The sequence below is a fragment of the Hemitrygon akajei genome, chromosome 15, assembly GCF_048418815.1.
Source record: "Hemitrygon akajei chromosome 15, sHemAka1.3, whole genome shotgun sequence".
NCBI lineage: Eukaryota > Metazoa > Chordata > Chondrichthyes > Myliobatiformes > Dasyatidae > Hemitrygon > Hemitrygon akajei.
In genome coordinates, this window is record NC_133138.1 from 7,237,711 (window position 1) to 7,255,430 (window position 17,720).

The 17,720-nt window shown below is 40.6% G+C and overlaps 1 protein-coding gene across 1 annotated transcript in view; it reads right to left on the reverse strand.

Moving 5' to 3' along the window:
* The window catches only part of gemin5 (gem (nuclear organelle) associated protein 5), an 89,875-nt gene that overhangs the window by 21,113 nt on the left and 51,042 nt on the right, over positions 1-17,720 (reverse strand). The window contains exons 18-21 of the mRNA XM_073067120.1: positions 16,590-16,712; positions 11,639-11,734; positions 10,324-10,461; positions 1,556-1,703 (exon numbers count right to left, since the gene is read on the reverse strand). Of these exons, the coding sequence (XP_072923221.1) occupies positions 1,556-1,703; positions 10,324-10,461; positions 11,639-11,734; positions 16,590-16,712 (505 nt within the window). The remainder of the gene's footprint in view (positions 1-1,555; positions 1,704-10,323; positions 10,462-11,638; positions 11,735-16,589; positions 16,713-17,720) is intronic.

The window sequence follows — 17,720 nt, forward strand, 5'->3', positions numbered from 1 at the left end:
CGCAGGTGATGGGTGAGACTGAGTGAGAGAGGCTCGACATTTCATCACAGCTGATCCATTTTCCCTCTCAACCCCATTCTCCTCCCTTCTCCCCGTAACCTTTCACGCTCTGACTAATCAAGAACCTATCAACCTGTGCCTTAAATATACCCAGTGACTTCGGCTCCCCAGCTGTCTGTAGCAATGAATTCCACAGATTCACCATCCTCTGGCTGGAGAAATTCCTCCTCATCTCTGTTCTAAATGGACGTCCCTCTGTTTTGAGGCTGTGTCCTCTGGTCCTAGACTCCCCCTACCATGGGAAACATCCTCTCCACATCCACTCTATCTAGTCCTTTCAGTATTTGATTGGTTTCAATGAGATCCCCCCCCCCCCCCCACCCCATTCTTCTAACCTCCAGCGAGTACAGGCCCAGACACCAGGGTGAGCTGAAACTTGGTGCTCATGTGAATCCTGCAGAGTAAGCAGTGTACTCGGTGAAAATAGAACAAACTATAGCCAGGGGGTGGTGAATCTGTGGAACTCATTGCCACAGATGGCTGTGAAGGCCAAGTCATTGGGCATATTTAAAATGGAGGATGATCGTTTCCTCCAGTAACTTTTGTTTGTCCCCACACACAGTTTGTCCCATGCAATCATTCCCCTAACCACCCCACCCCTCCACCAGGGAGCAGGAGATGGAAAGGAAGACAGAGGACTTCATAGAATGGTGGTATGGTCAACACACTTGACTAATTTTTGGAACGTTTAATGGCTCTGGGCCTGTACTCAATGGAGTTTAGAAGGATGAAGGGGGATTTTGAATATTGAAAGATGTGGAGAGGATGTTTCTTATCATGTGGGTGGGGGAGTGGGGGGGGGGGGCAAGGACCAGAGGGTACAACTTGAGATGAGGAATTTCTTTAGCCAGAGCATGGAGAATTTATGGAATTCATTCCCACCGATAGCTGTGGAGGTCAGGTCATTGGGTCTACAATATTTAAAGCAGAGGTTGATAGGTTCTTGATTGGTCAGGGCATCAGTGTTTATGGGGAGAAGGCAGGAGACTGGGGCCAAATCAGCCACAATGCATTGGTGGAGCTGACTCAATGGGCCAAATGGCCTAATTCTGATGTAATCTGTCTGGGTTGCTTCCAATCTGGTAGCATGAACATCGATTTCTCAAACTTCTGGTGATTTCTCTCCCCCCCTGCCTCCCCCAAACCCATTCTTGTTTTCCATTCCCCATTCTGGTTCCCCTCTCACTTCTCACCTGTTCATCACCTCCTTTTGGTGTCCCTCCCCCTTCCCTTTCTCCTATGGTCCATTCTCTTCTCCAATCAGATTCCTTCTTCTTGAGCCTATTCTCTTCCACCTATCAATTCCCAGCTTCTTACTTTATCCCCCTGCCGGGAAAGCCTGGGGCAGTGGGGGAAAGCAGGGTATTGGGTGCTGAATGGCCTCACACGATAGTGTTGGGTTTTGTATTCCTCTGCGAATCCAGATCAGTATTAGACCCCCCCCCCCCCCCCCCCACCATCGCGATCCAAGAGTCAGTAGCACGGTAACTCCTACCGGAACATCTGATGATCCTTCAACAGCTGGACTGCCTCGTACACGCGGTGAATGGAGAGCAGGAGGGTGGCTGCCTTGGTGAAATGCTCCTGGAGACACAGCTGTCTGACAAATGCTTCGACTGTCCGCACCCACACCGCGTAGCCAGCTGTAATCCAACAGCAGAATCTGGATGAAACCGCTTCCAGAGAGATCTCCCCCGCACCCTCCCAGCGAGAGCTGTCATCCATTTCAGGCACACTGTGGCACCAATACACACATACACAGCACACCGAGTTAGATATGGAGCTAAACTCAAATAACAATTACAGCACGGAAACCGGCCATCTCAGCCCTTCTAGTCCATGCCGAACACTTACTCTCACCTAGTCCCACTGACCCGCACTCAGCCCATAACCCTCCATTCCTTTCCTGTCCATATACCTATCCAGTTTTACTTTAAATGACATTACCGAACCTGCCTCTACCACTTCTACTGCAAACTTGTTCCACACAGCTACCACTCTCTGAGTAAAGAAATTCCCCCTCGTGTTACCCCTAAACTTTTGCCCCTTAACTCTCAACTCATGTCCTCTTGTTTGAATCTCCCCTACTCTCAACAGAAAAAGCCTATCCACATCAACTCTATCTATCCCCCTCATAATTTTAAATACCTCTATCAAGTCCTCCCTCAACCTTCTACGCTCCAAAGAATAAAGACCTAACTTGTTCAGCCTTTCCCTGTAAATTAGGTGCTGAAACCCAGATAACATTCTAGTAAATCTTTTCTGTACTCTATTTTGTTGACATCTTTCCTATAATTCAGTGACCAGAACTGTACACAATACTCCAAATTCGGCCTTACCAATGCCTTGTACAATTTTAACATTACATCCCAACTCCTATACTCAATGCTCTGATTTATAAAGGCCAGCATACCAAAAGCTTTCTTCACCACCCTATCCACATGAGATTCCACCTTCAGGGAACTATGCACCATTATTCCTAGATCACTCTGTTCTACTGCGTTCTTCAATGCCCTACCATTTACCATGTATGTCCTATTTAGATTATTCCCACCAAAATGTAGCACCTCAGACTTATCAGCATCAAACTCCATCTGCCATCGTTCAGCCCACTCTTCTAACTGGCCTAAACCTCTCTGCAAGCTTTAAAAACCTGATTCATTATCCACAATGCCACCTACCTTAGTATCATCTGCATACTTACTAATCCAATTTACCACCCCATCATCCAGATCATTAATGTATATGACAAACAACACTGGACCCAGTACAGATCCCTGAGGCACACCACTAGTTATCGGCCTCCAACCTGACAAAGTTATCCACCACTACTCTCTGGCATCTCCCTTCCAGCCACTGTTGAATCCATTTTACTACTTCCATATTAATACCTAACGATTGAACCTTCCTAACTAACCTTCCGTGTGGAACCTTGCCTTACTTAAGTCCATACAGACAACATCCAGTGCTCTACCCTCGTCAACTTTCCCCGTAACCTCTTCAAAAAATTCAATAAGATTTGTTAAACATGACCTTCCACGCACAAATCCATATCACACACTCCAAGGTCAGGGACGGCATGTGCTAAATACAGAGTGAAGCTCCTGTGGGAGGGGGAGGGGGAGAGAGGGAGAGGGAGAGAGGGGGAGAGAGACACACACACACTTCGTCGACACTGTCTCATGACATCACACACTCGCAGGTCAGGGACAGCACAGAGTGAAGCTCCCAGCACACTGTTCCATCACACACTCCTGATCACGGACAGGACGGGAGAGAATGAGAATAATTTAGTTTCATTGGCATTTGAATATTATGGTCATTTATACTGACTTATTTGGGATTGTAGCACGTTAAAATATCTTGTTTCTGTTTACTGTACAGAATAGACAGAGTAGAGCTTGTTACGTACCCGTGACACGTGACAGTGGTACCCTTGTCACGTGACTGGGGTTGAAGTTATACTGGACATGAGGTAATGGTTTTGTGATGGTGGAGTGATGTCATTTTCCCGCCAGTAGAGGTCATGTGACAGGTTTTTTCTACAGGGTATAAAAGGAAGACCCACCCTGTCAGGTGGGGCAGTTCGTGGCTGGATTTGCCAAGATGACTTCATGTTACTGTGTGATTTAATGTGATGACGCAGTTTAGTTAAAAATGAAGTTTTGTTAATGCCAAAAGTTTAAAAGGTCAGAGCCAACGGTTTCTTTGCTAATGGAGAGTGAAGTTTGGAGATCAAGAAAAATCGATTTTCGATGGATTGACTTCGACCTTGTGTGATCCTCATTCGGAAGGATTTCGTTGACTATTCTCGCTGTTGACCCCTGGGATGACCAGAAAGGGTTTGAGAATAGTGTGGAAGAGAGGTCAGTCACTTTAAGTTGTTATATTTAATAAAATTCGACGTGGGAGTTCGACGCTGGGAATCGAAGGACATCGACGTGGAAGAGAATTTACATTGCTTTAAAAAGTCTCTCCTTTTAAAAGTACCGTGAGCTTTTGAACTGTCGGCATATCGTTCTTTGAACTGTTTTCATTCGGCATATCGCTTTGGAGAACTTTTTTTTCAATACTACTTTAAAGACTGTTTGAGACTGCAAAGCTATTAAGAACTGTCTGACCAGCTGCCAGCAGCTGAGCTCGGACCATTGTTTGGGTTTGTTTACTTTTGAAGGGGGTTTGTTATCAGTGTTTAATAAACATGTTATTCGTTATAAAACCCCTTGCCTAACTCATCTATATTATTGTTGCCCGAATACGTAACATAAATATGGGGGTACGTCCGGAATTGAATTTTTGAGTTTAAAAAGTTTTTTGAATTTTGAATCGGTGTTTTGGTAACGGGGATTGCTCGATTCTTTTTGTTTGATTGGCTTGTGAGTGGTATTCGGCAACGATGAATATTGATGAGTTTCTGGATTCGCCAGTCGCGGATTTGTTAGCGAAGGCGAAAAAAACTGAAGTGTCTGAGATCGCTAATCGGTTGCATCTTAAAGGGATTTTGCCAACTACTTCAAAAGCTGTAATACAGAGAAAGATCGCATCACATTTTGTGGCTTCGGGTCATTTTGAAGAATCGATTTTAGAATCGTTTCCAATAAGTAGTCTGGAGATGCAGTTGCAAATTGAACAAATGATGTTAGAAAGGTGTAAATTGGAAATTGAGCAAAAGCAGAGAGATTTTGAATATGCAATGGCTAAATTAAGGTCTGTAGAACAGTCTGCTAATTCTAAAAAACCGTTTGTTGCTAGCCAAGAAATTAAATTGGTCCCTCCATTTAGTGAAACAGAAGTGGAGAGATATTTTCAACATTTTGAAACTATTGCTCAGATGTCAGAGTGGCCGAAAGATAAATGGTCAGTGTTATTACAGAGTGTAATCAAAGGCAAGGCACAACAGGTTTACACAGCTTTAACTGCTGCGCAAGCATTAGATTATGATATTGTGAAAGAAAATATTCTCAAATCGTATGAATTGGTCCCAGAAGCGTACAGGGAAAGATTCAGGTGTTTGAAAAAGTCTGTGGAAAAGACTTATGTGGAATTTGCCTATGATAAAGCTATGTGTTTTGAGAGATGGGTTTCTTCTAAAAATGTAAATGAGGACTATGAGACTTTGAAAGAGCTGATTTTGATGGAGGAATTTAAAAGAAGCATTCCTGTTGAAGTAAGGATCTACTTAAATGAGAGGGATACTGATAAATTGCAGGACTGTGCTAGATTAGCTGATGAGTATGTTTTAATCCATAAGAATAAATTTCCTCAGGGTAGAATTTTTAAGAGGAAAAATAATATGGAGACTCCAGGTAAATCAGAAATTAAATTAGAGGTTAATGAGAGAGGTAAGGAGGAAGGAAAACCTGTGAAGGAAAGACAGTTTGGTCTTATTTGTAACTATTGTAAGAAGCCTGGCCATGTAATAGCTAACTGTTTCAAATTGAAAAAGAAAGAGAAGGAAGCAGTTCCAGATGCTTGTGTGCAACATACTGAAGCACCTGTAAAGTTACAGGGTTTGGTAAACACAAATGAGGATTTGTTAGAGTCTGACAAAGTTAGAAAGGGATATGATCATTTTATAACTGAAGGGTTTGTATCCTTGAAAGAAGGATCTACTCTGGTGCCAATAAAAATTCTTAGGGATACTGGAGCTTCTCAATCACTGATGTTAGATAGTGTGTTGAAGTTTAATGAAGAGAGTGATACTGGTGAGGTAAATTACATAAGAGGTGTTGGAAGTGATTTTATGCCTGTACATTTACATGAAGTAAATTTAAAGTCAGGGTTAGTTACAGGATTTGTTAAGGTAGGATTACAGCATAGCTTACCTGTGAAGGGTATTTCTTTATTGTTAGGTAATGACTTGGCAGGTGGACAAGTTTTTCCTGAAGTGCATTTGACAATGGAATCAGAGGAACCAGAGGTGAATTCTAACACAGATTTTTCTTGTGTTGTGACTAGAGCTATGGCTAAAAAGATTGATGTGCAGAATGAGGTTGTTACTCATGACTGTTCAACTCAGGATTTGAGTTTTGAGGATGTGTCAGAAACTTTCTTACCTTCGTTGTTTGAACAAGATTCTGGGAGTAAGTCTGACTATGAAGATTTATCTTTGTCACGGAAGGAGATGATAGCAGAGCAGAATAGAGATCCTGAGATTGTAAAATTAAGGGAACAAGCTTTACTAGGTAGTGAAATTGAGAAGGTGTCAGTAGGATATTACTTGGAAAAAGGAGTGTTGATGAGAAAGTGGAGGTCGCCTACAATTCCTGCAAGTGAGGAATGGAATGTTGTTTACCAGGTGGTTGTTCCTAAAGTTTATCGGAATGAGATTTTGACTTTAGCTCATAGTGTGCCTTTAGGTGGACATCAAGGGGTAAGGAAAACTGTGGACAAGATTTTAAAACATTTTTACTGGCCTGGTTTAAGAAAAGATGTGGCGATGTTTTGTAAGACGTGCCATACTTGTCAAATTGTGGGTAAACCAAATCAGGTTACACCAGTAGCTCCATTACAACCTATTCCAGCATTCGGTGAACCGTTTTCTAAAGTTATTGTAGATTGTGTTGGTCCATTACCAAAGACAAAAACTGGTTATCAGTATTTGTTGACTATCATGTGTACTTCGTCTAGGTTTCCAGAGGCAGTACCACTTAGGAATATAAAAGCTAAAACTGTGACGAAGGCTCTTATAAAATTCTTTACTTATTTTGGATTGCCTAAGGAAATACAAACTGATCAAGGTAGTAATTTTATGTCTGGATTGTTTCAACAGATAGTTTATAAATTGGGAGTTAAGCAAATTACTTCGTCTGCATACCATCCAGAATCGCAAGGTGCTTTGGAGAGGTTTCATTCTACTCTCAAGAATATGATTAGGACATATTGTGTGGAGAATGAAAGTGACTGGGATGAGAGTATAAACTTACTTTTATTTGCAGTAAGGGAATCGGTACAGGAATCTTTAGGTTTTAGTCCATTTGAACTTGTGTTTGGACATAGAGTTAGAGGACCTTTAGCTTTATTGAAGGAACAGTGGATTAGTAAGGAAGTGCATACTAATTTGTTGGACTATGTTTTGAAATTTAAGGACAGGTTACATAAAGCTTGTAGCTTAGCTAAGGAAAATTTGAAGTTGGCTCAGGAGAAAATGAAGACTTGGTATGATAAGGAAGCTAGGATGAGGATGTTTAAGCCTGGAGATAAGGTGTTGGTTTTTTTCCCAGTGCAGACAAATCCTTTACAAGCTAGATTTCATGGACCTTATGAAATTGTGTCTAGAGTTAATGATGTGGATTATGTAATAAAAACTCCAGATCGTAGAAGGTCAACACAACTTTGCCACATAAATATGATTAAACCATATTTTGCGAAACAATCTGATACTGTGACTGTTGTGGTTAGTGAGAATGAGTTGGATTTAACTGGGAACATGATAGATGATTCATCTGACTTTCATTCTAAATCTAACATTGTTTCTGTTAGGTTACCTAATTCGACTATTTTGGAAAATATGGATGAGAAATTAGCACATTTACAGCTAGAGCAGAAACAACAGATGAAGGAATTGATTTTTAAGTATAAGGATTTGTTTCCAGATGTTCCGAGAAGGACTACTATAGCTTCACATGATGTAGATGTTGGAGATGCCAAACCTATTAAACAACATCCATATAGGATGAACATGGAAAAATGTGAACTTGCTGAGAAAGAAATTGAATACATGTTAGAGAATGATATTATTAGACATTCTAACTCGAATTGGAGTTCGCCATGTGTAATGGTGCCAAAACCTGATGGTAGTATTAGGTTTTGTACGGACTATAGGAAGGTGAATGCTGTGACGAAGACAGATGCATATCCAATTCCTAGAGTAGATGATTGTGTAGATAAAGTTGGAAAAGCAAAGTTTCTTACAAAGATTGATTTATTGAAAGGGTATTGGTGTGTTCCACTAACGGACAGAGGTAGAGAGATTTCTGCATTTGTAACTCCATCTGGGTTATATGAATATAATGTTCTTCCATTTGGGATGAAGAATGCGCCAGGTACTTTTCAGAGGATGATTAATTCTGTGATTCAGGGATTGAAAGATACTGATGCTTATATTGATGATTTAGTGACAGGAAATGATACTTGGGAAGCACACATTATTGCGGTGGAGAAATTGTTTGAAAAGCTTTCAAAAGCTAACTTGACTATTAATTTAGCCAAGAGTGAATTTGGACATGCTACTGTGACTTACCTTGGTTATGTTGTAGGTCAAGGTAAGGTGGCTCCTGTTCAGGCAAAAGTTCAGGCAATTTTAGAAATTCCCACTCCGACGGGGAAAAAAACTCTCAGAAGGTTTTTGGGAATGGTAGGATATTATCGAAAATTTTGTAAGAATTTTGCTAATGTTGCCCTTCCATTAACTAATCTTCTGCAGAAGAATGTGAAGTTTGTGTGGACAGTGTTTTGTCAGGAAGCATTTGAAAAATTGAAAACAATGATATGTGAACAACCTGTGCTTAAGGCACCTGACTTTGAAAAACCTTTTTCATTAGCTGTGGATGCTAGTGATGAAGCTGCGGGAGCAGTATTGATGCAAAGGAATGAGGGTGATGAGGTTGATCATCCAGTAGCTTACTTTTCTAAGAAATTTAATAAGCATCAAAGAAACTATTCAACAATAGAGAAAGAATTGTTATCTCTTGTTTTAGCTTTGGAATATTTTGAGGTATATGTTGGTACAACTCAAAAACCACTTATTGTTTACACTGATCATAATCCGTTAGTTTTTCTGAGTAAGATGAAAAACAAAAACAGAAGATTGTTAAATTGGAGTTTGATGTTACAAGAGTACAATATTGTGATAACTCATATTAAAGGTAAAGATAATGTGGTTGCTGATTGTCTATCTCGATATTGAATGTACAATGTTTTTTTTTTGGAGTGGTTTTTTTTATTGTAACACTCCTACTGTATTGTATATTGTGTATGTTATATGATTTATATATTTGTTTTTTTTCTTGTAAGTAATTGTTAAAATTTTTGTTCTTGTCAGACCAAAAATGTTTTTTTTGGAGGGAGGTGTTACGTACCCGTGACACGTGACAGTGGTACCCTTGTCACGTGACTGGGGTTGAAGTTATACTGGACATGAGGTAATGGTTTTGTGATGGTGGAGTGATGTCATTTTCCCGCCAGTAGAGGTCATGTGACAGGTTTTTTCTACAGGGTATAAAAGGAAGACCCACCCTGTCAGGTGGGGCAGTTCGTGGCTGGATTTGCCAAGATGACTTCATGTTACTGTGTGATTTAATGTGATGACGCAGTTTAGTTAAAAATGAAGTTTTGTTAATGCCAAAAGTTTAAAAGGTCAGAGCCAACGGTTTCTTTGCTAATGGAGAGTGAAGTTTGGAGATCAAGAAAAATCGATTTTCGATGGATTGACTTCGACCTTGTGTGATCCTCATTCGGAAGGATTTCGTTGACTATTCTCGCTGTTGACCCCTGGGATGACCAGAAAGGGTTTGAGAATAGTGTGGAAGAGAGGTCAGTCACTTTAAGTTGTTATATTTAATAAAATTCGACGTGGGAGTTCGACGCTGGGAATCGAAGGACATCGACGTGGAAGAGAATTTACATTGCTTTAAAAAGTCTCTCCTTTTAAAAGTACCGTGAGCTTTTGAACTGTCGGCATATCGTTCTTTGAACTGTTTTCATTCGGCATATCGCTTTGGAGAACTTTTTTTTCAATACTACTTTAAAGACTGTTTGAGACTGCAAAGCTATTAAGAACTGTCTGACCAGCTGCCAGCAGCTGAGCTCGGACCATTGTTTGGGTTTGTTTACTTTTGAAGGGGGTTTGTTATCAGTGTTTAATAAACATGTTATTCGTTATAAAACCCCTTGCCTAACTCATCTATATTATTGTTGCCCGAATACGTAACAAGCTCCCGCCACATTCTCCTAAGGCCTTCGGTTGGAGAGACTTCAGTTGAAGTTCCCGCCACACTGTCTCGTATGCATTCCCATGGCAGGAATAATACAGGTTGGCTACGTCCCTCCTAAACAAAAATGGTTAAAGAACAAGGACAAAGGAGGAATCTGCCTCAGCTCACAAGGAAAAGAGAGTGTACTGGCAGCAGCAATGCAAGACCGCATGGTCTGAGTTCAAATCCCACCACAGACTCTGAGTGCATTCTATTTTTTTGAAGGAAATATTTGTGTCTGTAAACATCAGCGGGTTTTGGAGAGGAAGGTGTCCGGAAAGAAACTCACCCATGGGTGCTACGGCGACCAAGGTGTCATTCAGCTCCCCCCTCTCAATGGCCATCTCCAGGGCTCCCTTCACGTCGCCTTTCCACAGCAGCAGTTGATAACGCATCTCGGGGTGACCAGCCTCAACATGGTTCTTAGCTGTCGAACAGAAAGCAGAGGCTGGGTGCTGAGAAATGACAGCAGTAATTCCTGATGGATACACCTTACAGTGTTACTTTGTGTTTTTTGAGAGACTGGGCGAGCTAGGGCTTTTCTCTTTGGAGTGAGGAGGATGCGAGGTGACTTGAAAGAGGTGTACAAGATGACGAGAGGCAGAGATCGAGTGGACAGCCAGACAGAAACTTCTTCCCAGGGTGGAAATGGCTAACATGATTGCGTGTAATTTTAAGTTAAATGGAGGAAAGTGTCGGGGAGGTAGAGGGATGTCAGAGGTGGGTTTTTATTTATTTTTTTACACCGGGGTGATGGTAGAGCCACCAATAGAAGAGGTTATAATTTTAAGATGGTTGATGGAAAGTACAGTGAGGCAAATTTTTTAACAGAGAGTGGTGGGTGCTATTGGGTGGTGGTAGAGGCAAATGCAGTAGGAGCATTTAAAAGCCCCTTAGGCACATGAATGATGGAAAAACGGAGGGTTACATGGGAGGGAAGGGTAAGCTTGATCTCAGAGTAGGTTAAAGGGTCAGCACTTCATTGTGGGCTGAAGGGTCTGTACTGTGCTGTCGAGATGAAGATCATAAGGGGTATATAGACAAGGTAGGAGGCCAGTCTTCTTCCTGGAGGTGGGGCAACATCACTGGCACATGCTGGAAAAACCTTTCATCCGGGAAGGGGGCAGAATCCCTGCCTTCTCATTCTGGCTTCTTTCCCCTTCCTTTCCCATCCTGATGAAGGGTCTCAGCCCGAATCGTTGACCATTTATTCACCTCTACAGAGGCTGCCTGACCTGTTGGGTTCCTTCAATATTTTGTGTGTGTTTCTCTGGATTTCCAGCATCTGCAGAACCTCTGGGCACAAGCCTCCCATATCAAGGACATCTTCAAAAGGCAAAGCCTCAAAAAGAGGCTTCCATCATTAAGGACCCTCACCATATAGAACATACCCTCTTCTCATTACTATCTCAAGGAGGAGGTACAGAAGCCGGAAGACACACGCTCAATGTTTCAGGAACAGCTTCTTCCCTTCGGCCATCTGATTTGTGAGCAGACATTGAACTACCTGTTCATGGATTGCATCTCACCGGACTGTGAGAGTCACGCACCCCCCCCCCCCTCACCCCTCCAGCCAGATACAGATCACCAACCCAGGACCTTACCTTCCTCCTGGAACATCTGGTAGAGCGCCGGTCGGTCCACGAAGAGGCCGAGCTGTATCTGGTCCCCTGACCCCACCTGCCCGCGGCTGTCGGACCCTGCAACAAAACCACACACTGGGTGAGTGAGATACTGATGAAGTTTAACACCAAATCAAAGGTTTTGAAAGTAGTTCAAGAATGGCCCCCACAATGTTTGAAAGTCTTGGTTAGAATCAGAAATTGAACAACAGATCTTCTCTAAATTTAAGCATGACATAACATCACATAACCATTGAGCGTGAGTAGGCGGAGCAACATCCTTCCATTTAAGCAACACTGCCCTCCTAGCTATAAGAGAAATAAAAGCCAATATATGCAAATCAGATGTCTCCAAAGTTATGCCTTTTTCTCCAACAATACCAAACAAGGCAGTCAAAGGGTTAAGCTTAAAATTTACTTTAAAAAGTACAGAAAAAGTTTGGAATACTTCCTTCCAGTATTTTTCAAGACTCGGACATGTCCAAAACATATGGATTAGTGAAGCCTCTCCATTGTTGCATCTATCACAATAGGGAGATATATCTGGATAAAAACAAGATAGCTTGTCTTTGGACATGTGGGCCCTGTTGGCTAATAACATAAATCACTATGAGATAAGGATTTTTTTCTGTCTTTCTTTCTTTACCAAACAGCTTCAACTTTGGTAGTGGGTTTATGTTATTTTTTTATAATAAAATTATTACAATTCAAATTACAATTTAATTAATGTACATGTTTGATTATGAATATAGGGTACTGCGATTGCAAGTATGATTTAAATACAATGTATTCGGCACTATTCTATCCTTTTTTTGATTCATAATATATAATCCTCATGTACTCTGTATTCTTCTATGTGAAAATTAATAAAAATATTGAAAAAGAAAGATTTCTTTAAGTCTTTATTTACTTCTCTACCTAATCTAAATGAATATATGTTAATAATGGGTGGTGACTTCAACTGTTGTTTAAATCCTCTGCTGGATAGATCTATATCCATTCAGGCTTTACCAAATAAGTCAGCCACTTAAATCAATTATTTTTTGACTGATAATGGAATTTTCGATATTTGGAGATTTCTGCATCCTAAGGACAAAGAGTTTTCATTTTTCTCACATGTTTATCATTCTCACTTGAGAATTGACTATTCTTTTATTGACTCTCGTTTTATTCCATCTGTAACTGGTTGTTATTATGACATTATAGCCATCTCTGATCATGCTCCAATGAAACTTTCTATTAAATTAATGGATACAGCTTCTAGTACTAAGCAATGGCGATTTGATTCTACCTTACTGCAAGATCCGGATTTCATTAAATTTATGAAGGAACAGATTGATTTCTTCTTTTCAACTAATTCCATGGATGAAATTTCCTGCGGAATACTTTGGGACACTTTTAAAGCATATATATGTGGATAGATTATCTCCTATTCTGTTGGTTTGAGAAAACGTATTAAGAAGGAAACTCTTTTATTGGTTGATAAGATTAAAGAAATTGACAAGAAATATTCGATTGCTCCTAGTAAGGAGCTTTACAAAGGGTTGAGCTTCAAATGGAACACAGTTTATTACTTACATCTTCAATTGAAAATCAGTTAATGAAAACCAGAACTGATTTTCATATATATAGTGATAACCATGATGACAGTTAACCATGATGAGATAAACAAATCTTTTCAAGATTTTTATACCTCCCTATATCATTCTGAATTTCCTCATGATCATAATACCATGCATGATTTTCTTGGGAAATTGAATTTTCCAAAATTATCATCAGAAGAACTTTTAATATTAGAAACTCCTATTATGGATGCAGAAATTAAAGGTGTTATTTCCTCTATGAATTCTGGAAAAGCACCAGGTCCAGATGGGTATACAGTGGAATTTTTAAAGTGTTTTTCCTCTACTCTTTCTCCTTGGTTATTCAAAGGGTTTTGAAGAAGCAATTAGACTAGGTAAATTGCCACAATCTTTTTATAGAGTTTCCATTTCTTTAATATTGAAAAAAGATAAAGACCCTACTGACTGTGCATCCTATAGACCAATATCCTTATTGAATGTAGATTCCAAGATCTTTTCCAAGTTAATGGCGACCAGGCTGGAGAAGGTATTACCTCAAATTATCTCGGAGGATCAAACTGGTTTTATTAAAAATCGCTATTCTTTTTTCAATATTAGATTATTGAATATTGTTTATACTCCTTCACGCAGCACCTCAGAATGTGTCATTTCATTAGATGCGGAGAAAGCATTTGATAGAGTTGAATGGCCATATTTATTTACTGTGCTTGAGAAGTTTAATTTTAGTCCAACATTTATATCCTGGATTAAATTGATATATCATACTCCAGTAGCCTCGGTTTTTACTAACAATCAAAGATCTCCCTTTTTTCGTTTATTTCAGGGTACCAGGCAAGGTTGTCCTCTTAGTCCATTATTATTTGATATTGCTATAGAACCTTTGGCAATTGCTATTAGAGAATCACCTAACATTTTTGGCATTAATCGTGGGATGGATATACATAAGTTATCATTATACACAGATGACTTGTTATTATATATTTCTGATCCTGAGAAATCCATTCCTGCAGTTATATCATTGTTGGCTCAGTTTAGTAATTTTTCCGGGTATAAATTGAATTGTTCCCCTTAAATAGACAGGTTCCAATTTATGGAAATTTACCTTTTAAATTAGTTAATGACTTTTTTATATACTTAGGGATTAAAATTACAAAAAATCATAAGGAGTTATTCAAGGTTAATTTTTTACCCTTAATTGATCAGATTAAATGTTTGTTCACTAAATGGTCACCATTGTCTTTATCTCTGATAGGTCGGATTAATGCTATTAAGATGATTATTTTACCCAAGTTCTTATATACATTTCAAGCGGTACCAATTTTTATTCCGAAATCCTTTTTTGACAATGTTGATTCAAAAATTTCCTCATATATATGGCAGAACAAAAATCCTAGATGAGGTAAAAGATATTTACAGAAGGCAAGGAGGGAAGGTGGATTGGCATTGCCTAATTTTAGATTTTATTATTGGGCAGTTAATATTCAATATTTGAAATGTTGGTTAAGGGATTGGGATTTATCTCCTAGCCCTCATTGGGTAAATCTGGAAACTAAATCTGTACAAGGATTTTCATTGGGTTCTATTTTAGGGACTTCTCTTCCCTTTGCTCTTTCTAAATTGCATAAACGAATTGACAATCCGATAGTCAAACACACTTTACGTATATGGTTTCAATTTCGGAAATTTTTTGGGTTGAATCAATTTGTTTTAACTATTCCTATTGTATCCAATTTCTTTTTTCATCCTTCTATTATGGACCAAGCTTATTCAGCTTGGAAGACTAAAGGAATACTACAATTTTCTGATCTATTTTTGGATAATTGTTTTATGTCTTTTGAACAATTATCTAATAAATATAATTTGCCCAGATCTCATTTTTTTTTTTAGATATTTACAGATTAGGAATTTCTTAAACACTGTACTTCCTACCTTTCCAAATCTTGATTCCTCGGGTATTTTGGAGAAATTGTTAGAACTAAATCCTTTTCAGAAAGGTGTAATATCAAATGTTTACAATATAATTATGAAAATACGTTCAGAGGTCTTTTATAAGATTAAAAATGATTGGGAAAGAGAATTTAACTTTACTATCCCTATTGAGAATTGGGATAAAATTCTTCAATTAGTTAATTTATCCTCTATATGTGCTAAACATTCATTGATACAGTTTAAAGTTGTGCACAGGGCTCATATGTCCAAGGCAAATTGGCTCGTTTTAATTCCCATATAAATCCTTTATGTGACAGATGTCATTCTGAGATAGCGTCTTTAACTCATATGTTTTGGTCATGTCCGCTTTTGAAAAAATATTGGAAATACATTTTTGATATTATTTCCACGGTATTGAACATTGATTTACAACCTCATCCTATTACTGTAATCTTTGGTTTACCAATGATGGGGTCAATCCATTTATCTTCTTCTGCTTGTAGGATGATTGCATTTCTTACATTAATGGCTAGAAGATCTATTTTGTTGAATTGGAAAGAAATTAATTCCCCTACCACATTTCATTGGTTTTCTCACATTAAAATTAAATTTAAACATTAAATGTTTAAATTTGGAATAAATTAGAAGTGTCATATATGATCCTTCTATTAAATTTGAAAAGACTTGGAGGCCATTTATTCAATATTTGGGAAGACTTAACTATAATGTACTTATTGCTTGTGTATCCTTTTATGTTCATTTTAATTTTGTAAGTTTGTAATCCCATTATCTATGTACTAATCTTATCATGTTGATATTAATAAAAAGATTGAAAAAGAAAGAAAGAAAAAGAAAAATACTGATAGAATTGGGAGGGAGAGAGGTGGGAGACACAGAGAGAGGAAAAGAGAGATGTGAGGGGCTGGTTTGCAGAGGTGGAAGTGAGAGAGGGGTTGGGGATGCAGAAGAGGAGAGAGCAAACGAGAGGGTCACAGAGATGGGTGGGGGAGAGATAGTCCTAGGTGGGGTAGAGAAAGGGAAGGGAGATGGTGGTGGGACACTGAGAGGGGAGAAAGGGAAGGGAGATGGTGGTGGGACACTGAGGGGGGAGAAAGGGAAGTGAGATGGTGGTGCCGCGCAGAGAGGGGGAGAAAGTGATGAGACATCGCGGTGGGCCACAGGGAAGGGAGAAAGAATGGTGGCTAAGGTGGAGGGGTGAGGGAGAGAGAGACCTAGGGTGAGGGCACTAGAGGCAAGACAAGATTGGGATGTGGGCGAGGGGATCCGGTGGGCAGAGAGGGGAGAGAGAGAGCAGAGTTGGGGGGACCCATGGGGGGGGGGGGAAGGAGGAATGGTAGGGTTAGCTCCGATTGGCGGGAGGAACAAGCACAGAGCAGGAAGAGAGGCGAGCACCCACTCACCCTGTGTGTACAGGATATTGGCGAGGTTGACGCAGTCGGCGTGGAGCTCGTCCTTGGTCCTGTGATCATTGGCCGTACTCAGCGGAAGCATCGACCGGACCTTCTTCTTCTTCAGCAGAGCCTCTGCAACACAAACATTGTGGTCAACACTCTGTCCGGAACTACAGTCAGCACCCAGCACTCAATGTGCCAGAATACCTCCCTCTAACATCACCCGACACTCTCCTCCAATCTCCTTAAAGTCATACACAGGCTCCAAGGGTAGTCATAGCCGAAGGGTGGTGGTGGAGACGAGCTCCCACTGCTAAACAAATGCTCTTCATGGCGTGCGTCTCAAACAGCCTCTGACAACCAAGTCCAACTCCTGGCCTTCACGTGTGGCACAGTTCTTATGCCCGGCGGAGCTGTTCTCACTGACAGGAGAAGGGGCAAAGGCGGGCCACTGGCGCCTCAAAACCAGTTGCTCCAGGCAGATGGGGCTGGTTAACCACGGATGGTATCTCATCTAGGAGAGGGAAAACTCCAATTTCAAACCTCTGCTGCCTTGCGGCTATACCCTCTCACGGGAAAGGCTTTGGGAGTAAACCCTGAGGAAAAATCCGGAGTCGGAGTCCCGAAGGCGGCTGACTGCTGTACCCAGCACCGGCACGGCAACTCCTGCGATGCTGCTGGCACCAAACTGTATCGACTTTTGTCGTTCCTTTGGACCTGTCATCAGCATGGAGAGGGGGGGTCCCACTGCATGGACAACAGACGGATCTGCATATCAACTCTGCTCTGGCTTGCGTCCTGGAGAAGCCACTCTCAGTGACTACCAGAGGCACAGTGACCATGGTCGACCATGACCGACAGAGGCCACTTCATACAACACAGAAAATGGACCTTCAGCATAAATGGTCCATGCTGAGCACACCATCTTCCCTGCTGGTTCAAAGTTGAAAGCAGATCCTATCAAAGTACATGTATGTCACCATATACACCCTGAGATTTATTTTCTTGCAAGCGTTTCGATTCAGAGGATCTGTCCTGGCTCCAGCACGCAAGTGTCACAGGTAGAAAGCACGGCTGCACCTCTACTTTCAGAGAAGACTGGAACGATTTGCCATGTCATCTACAACTTTGAGACCCCTC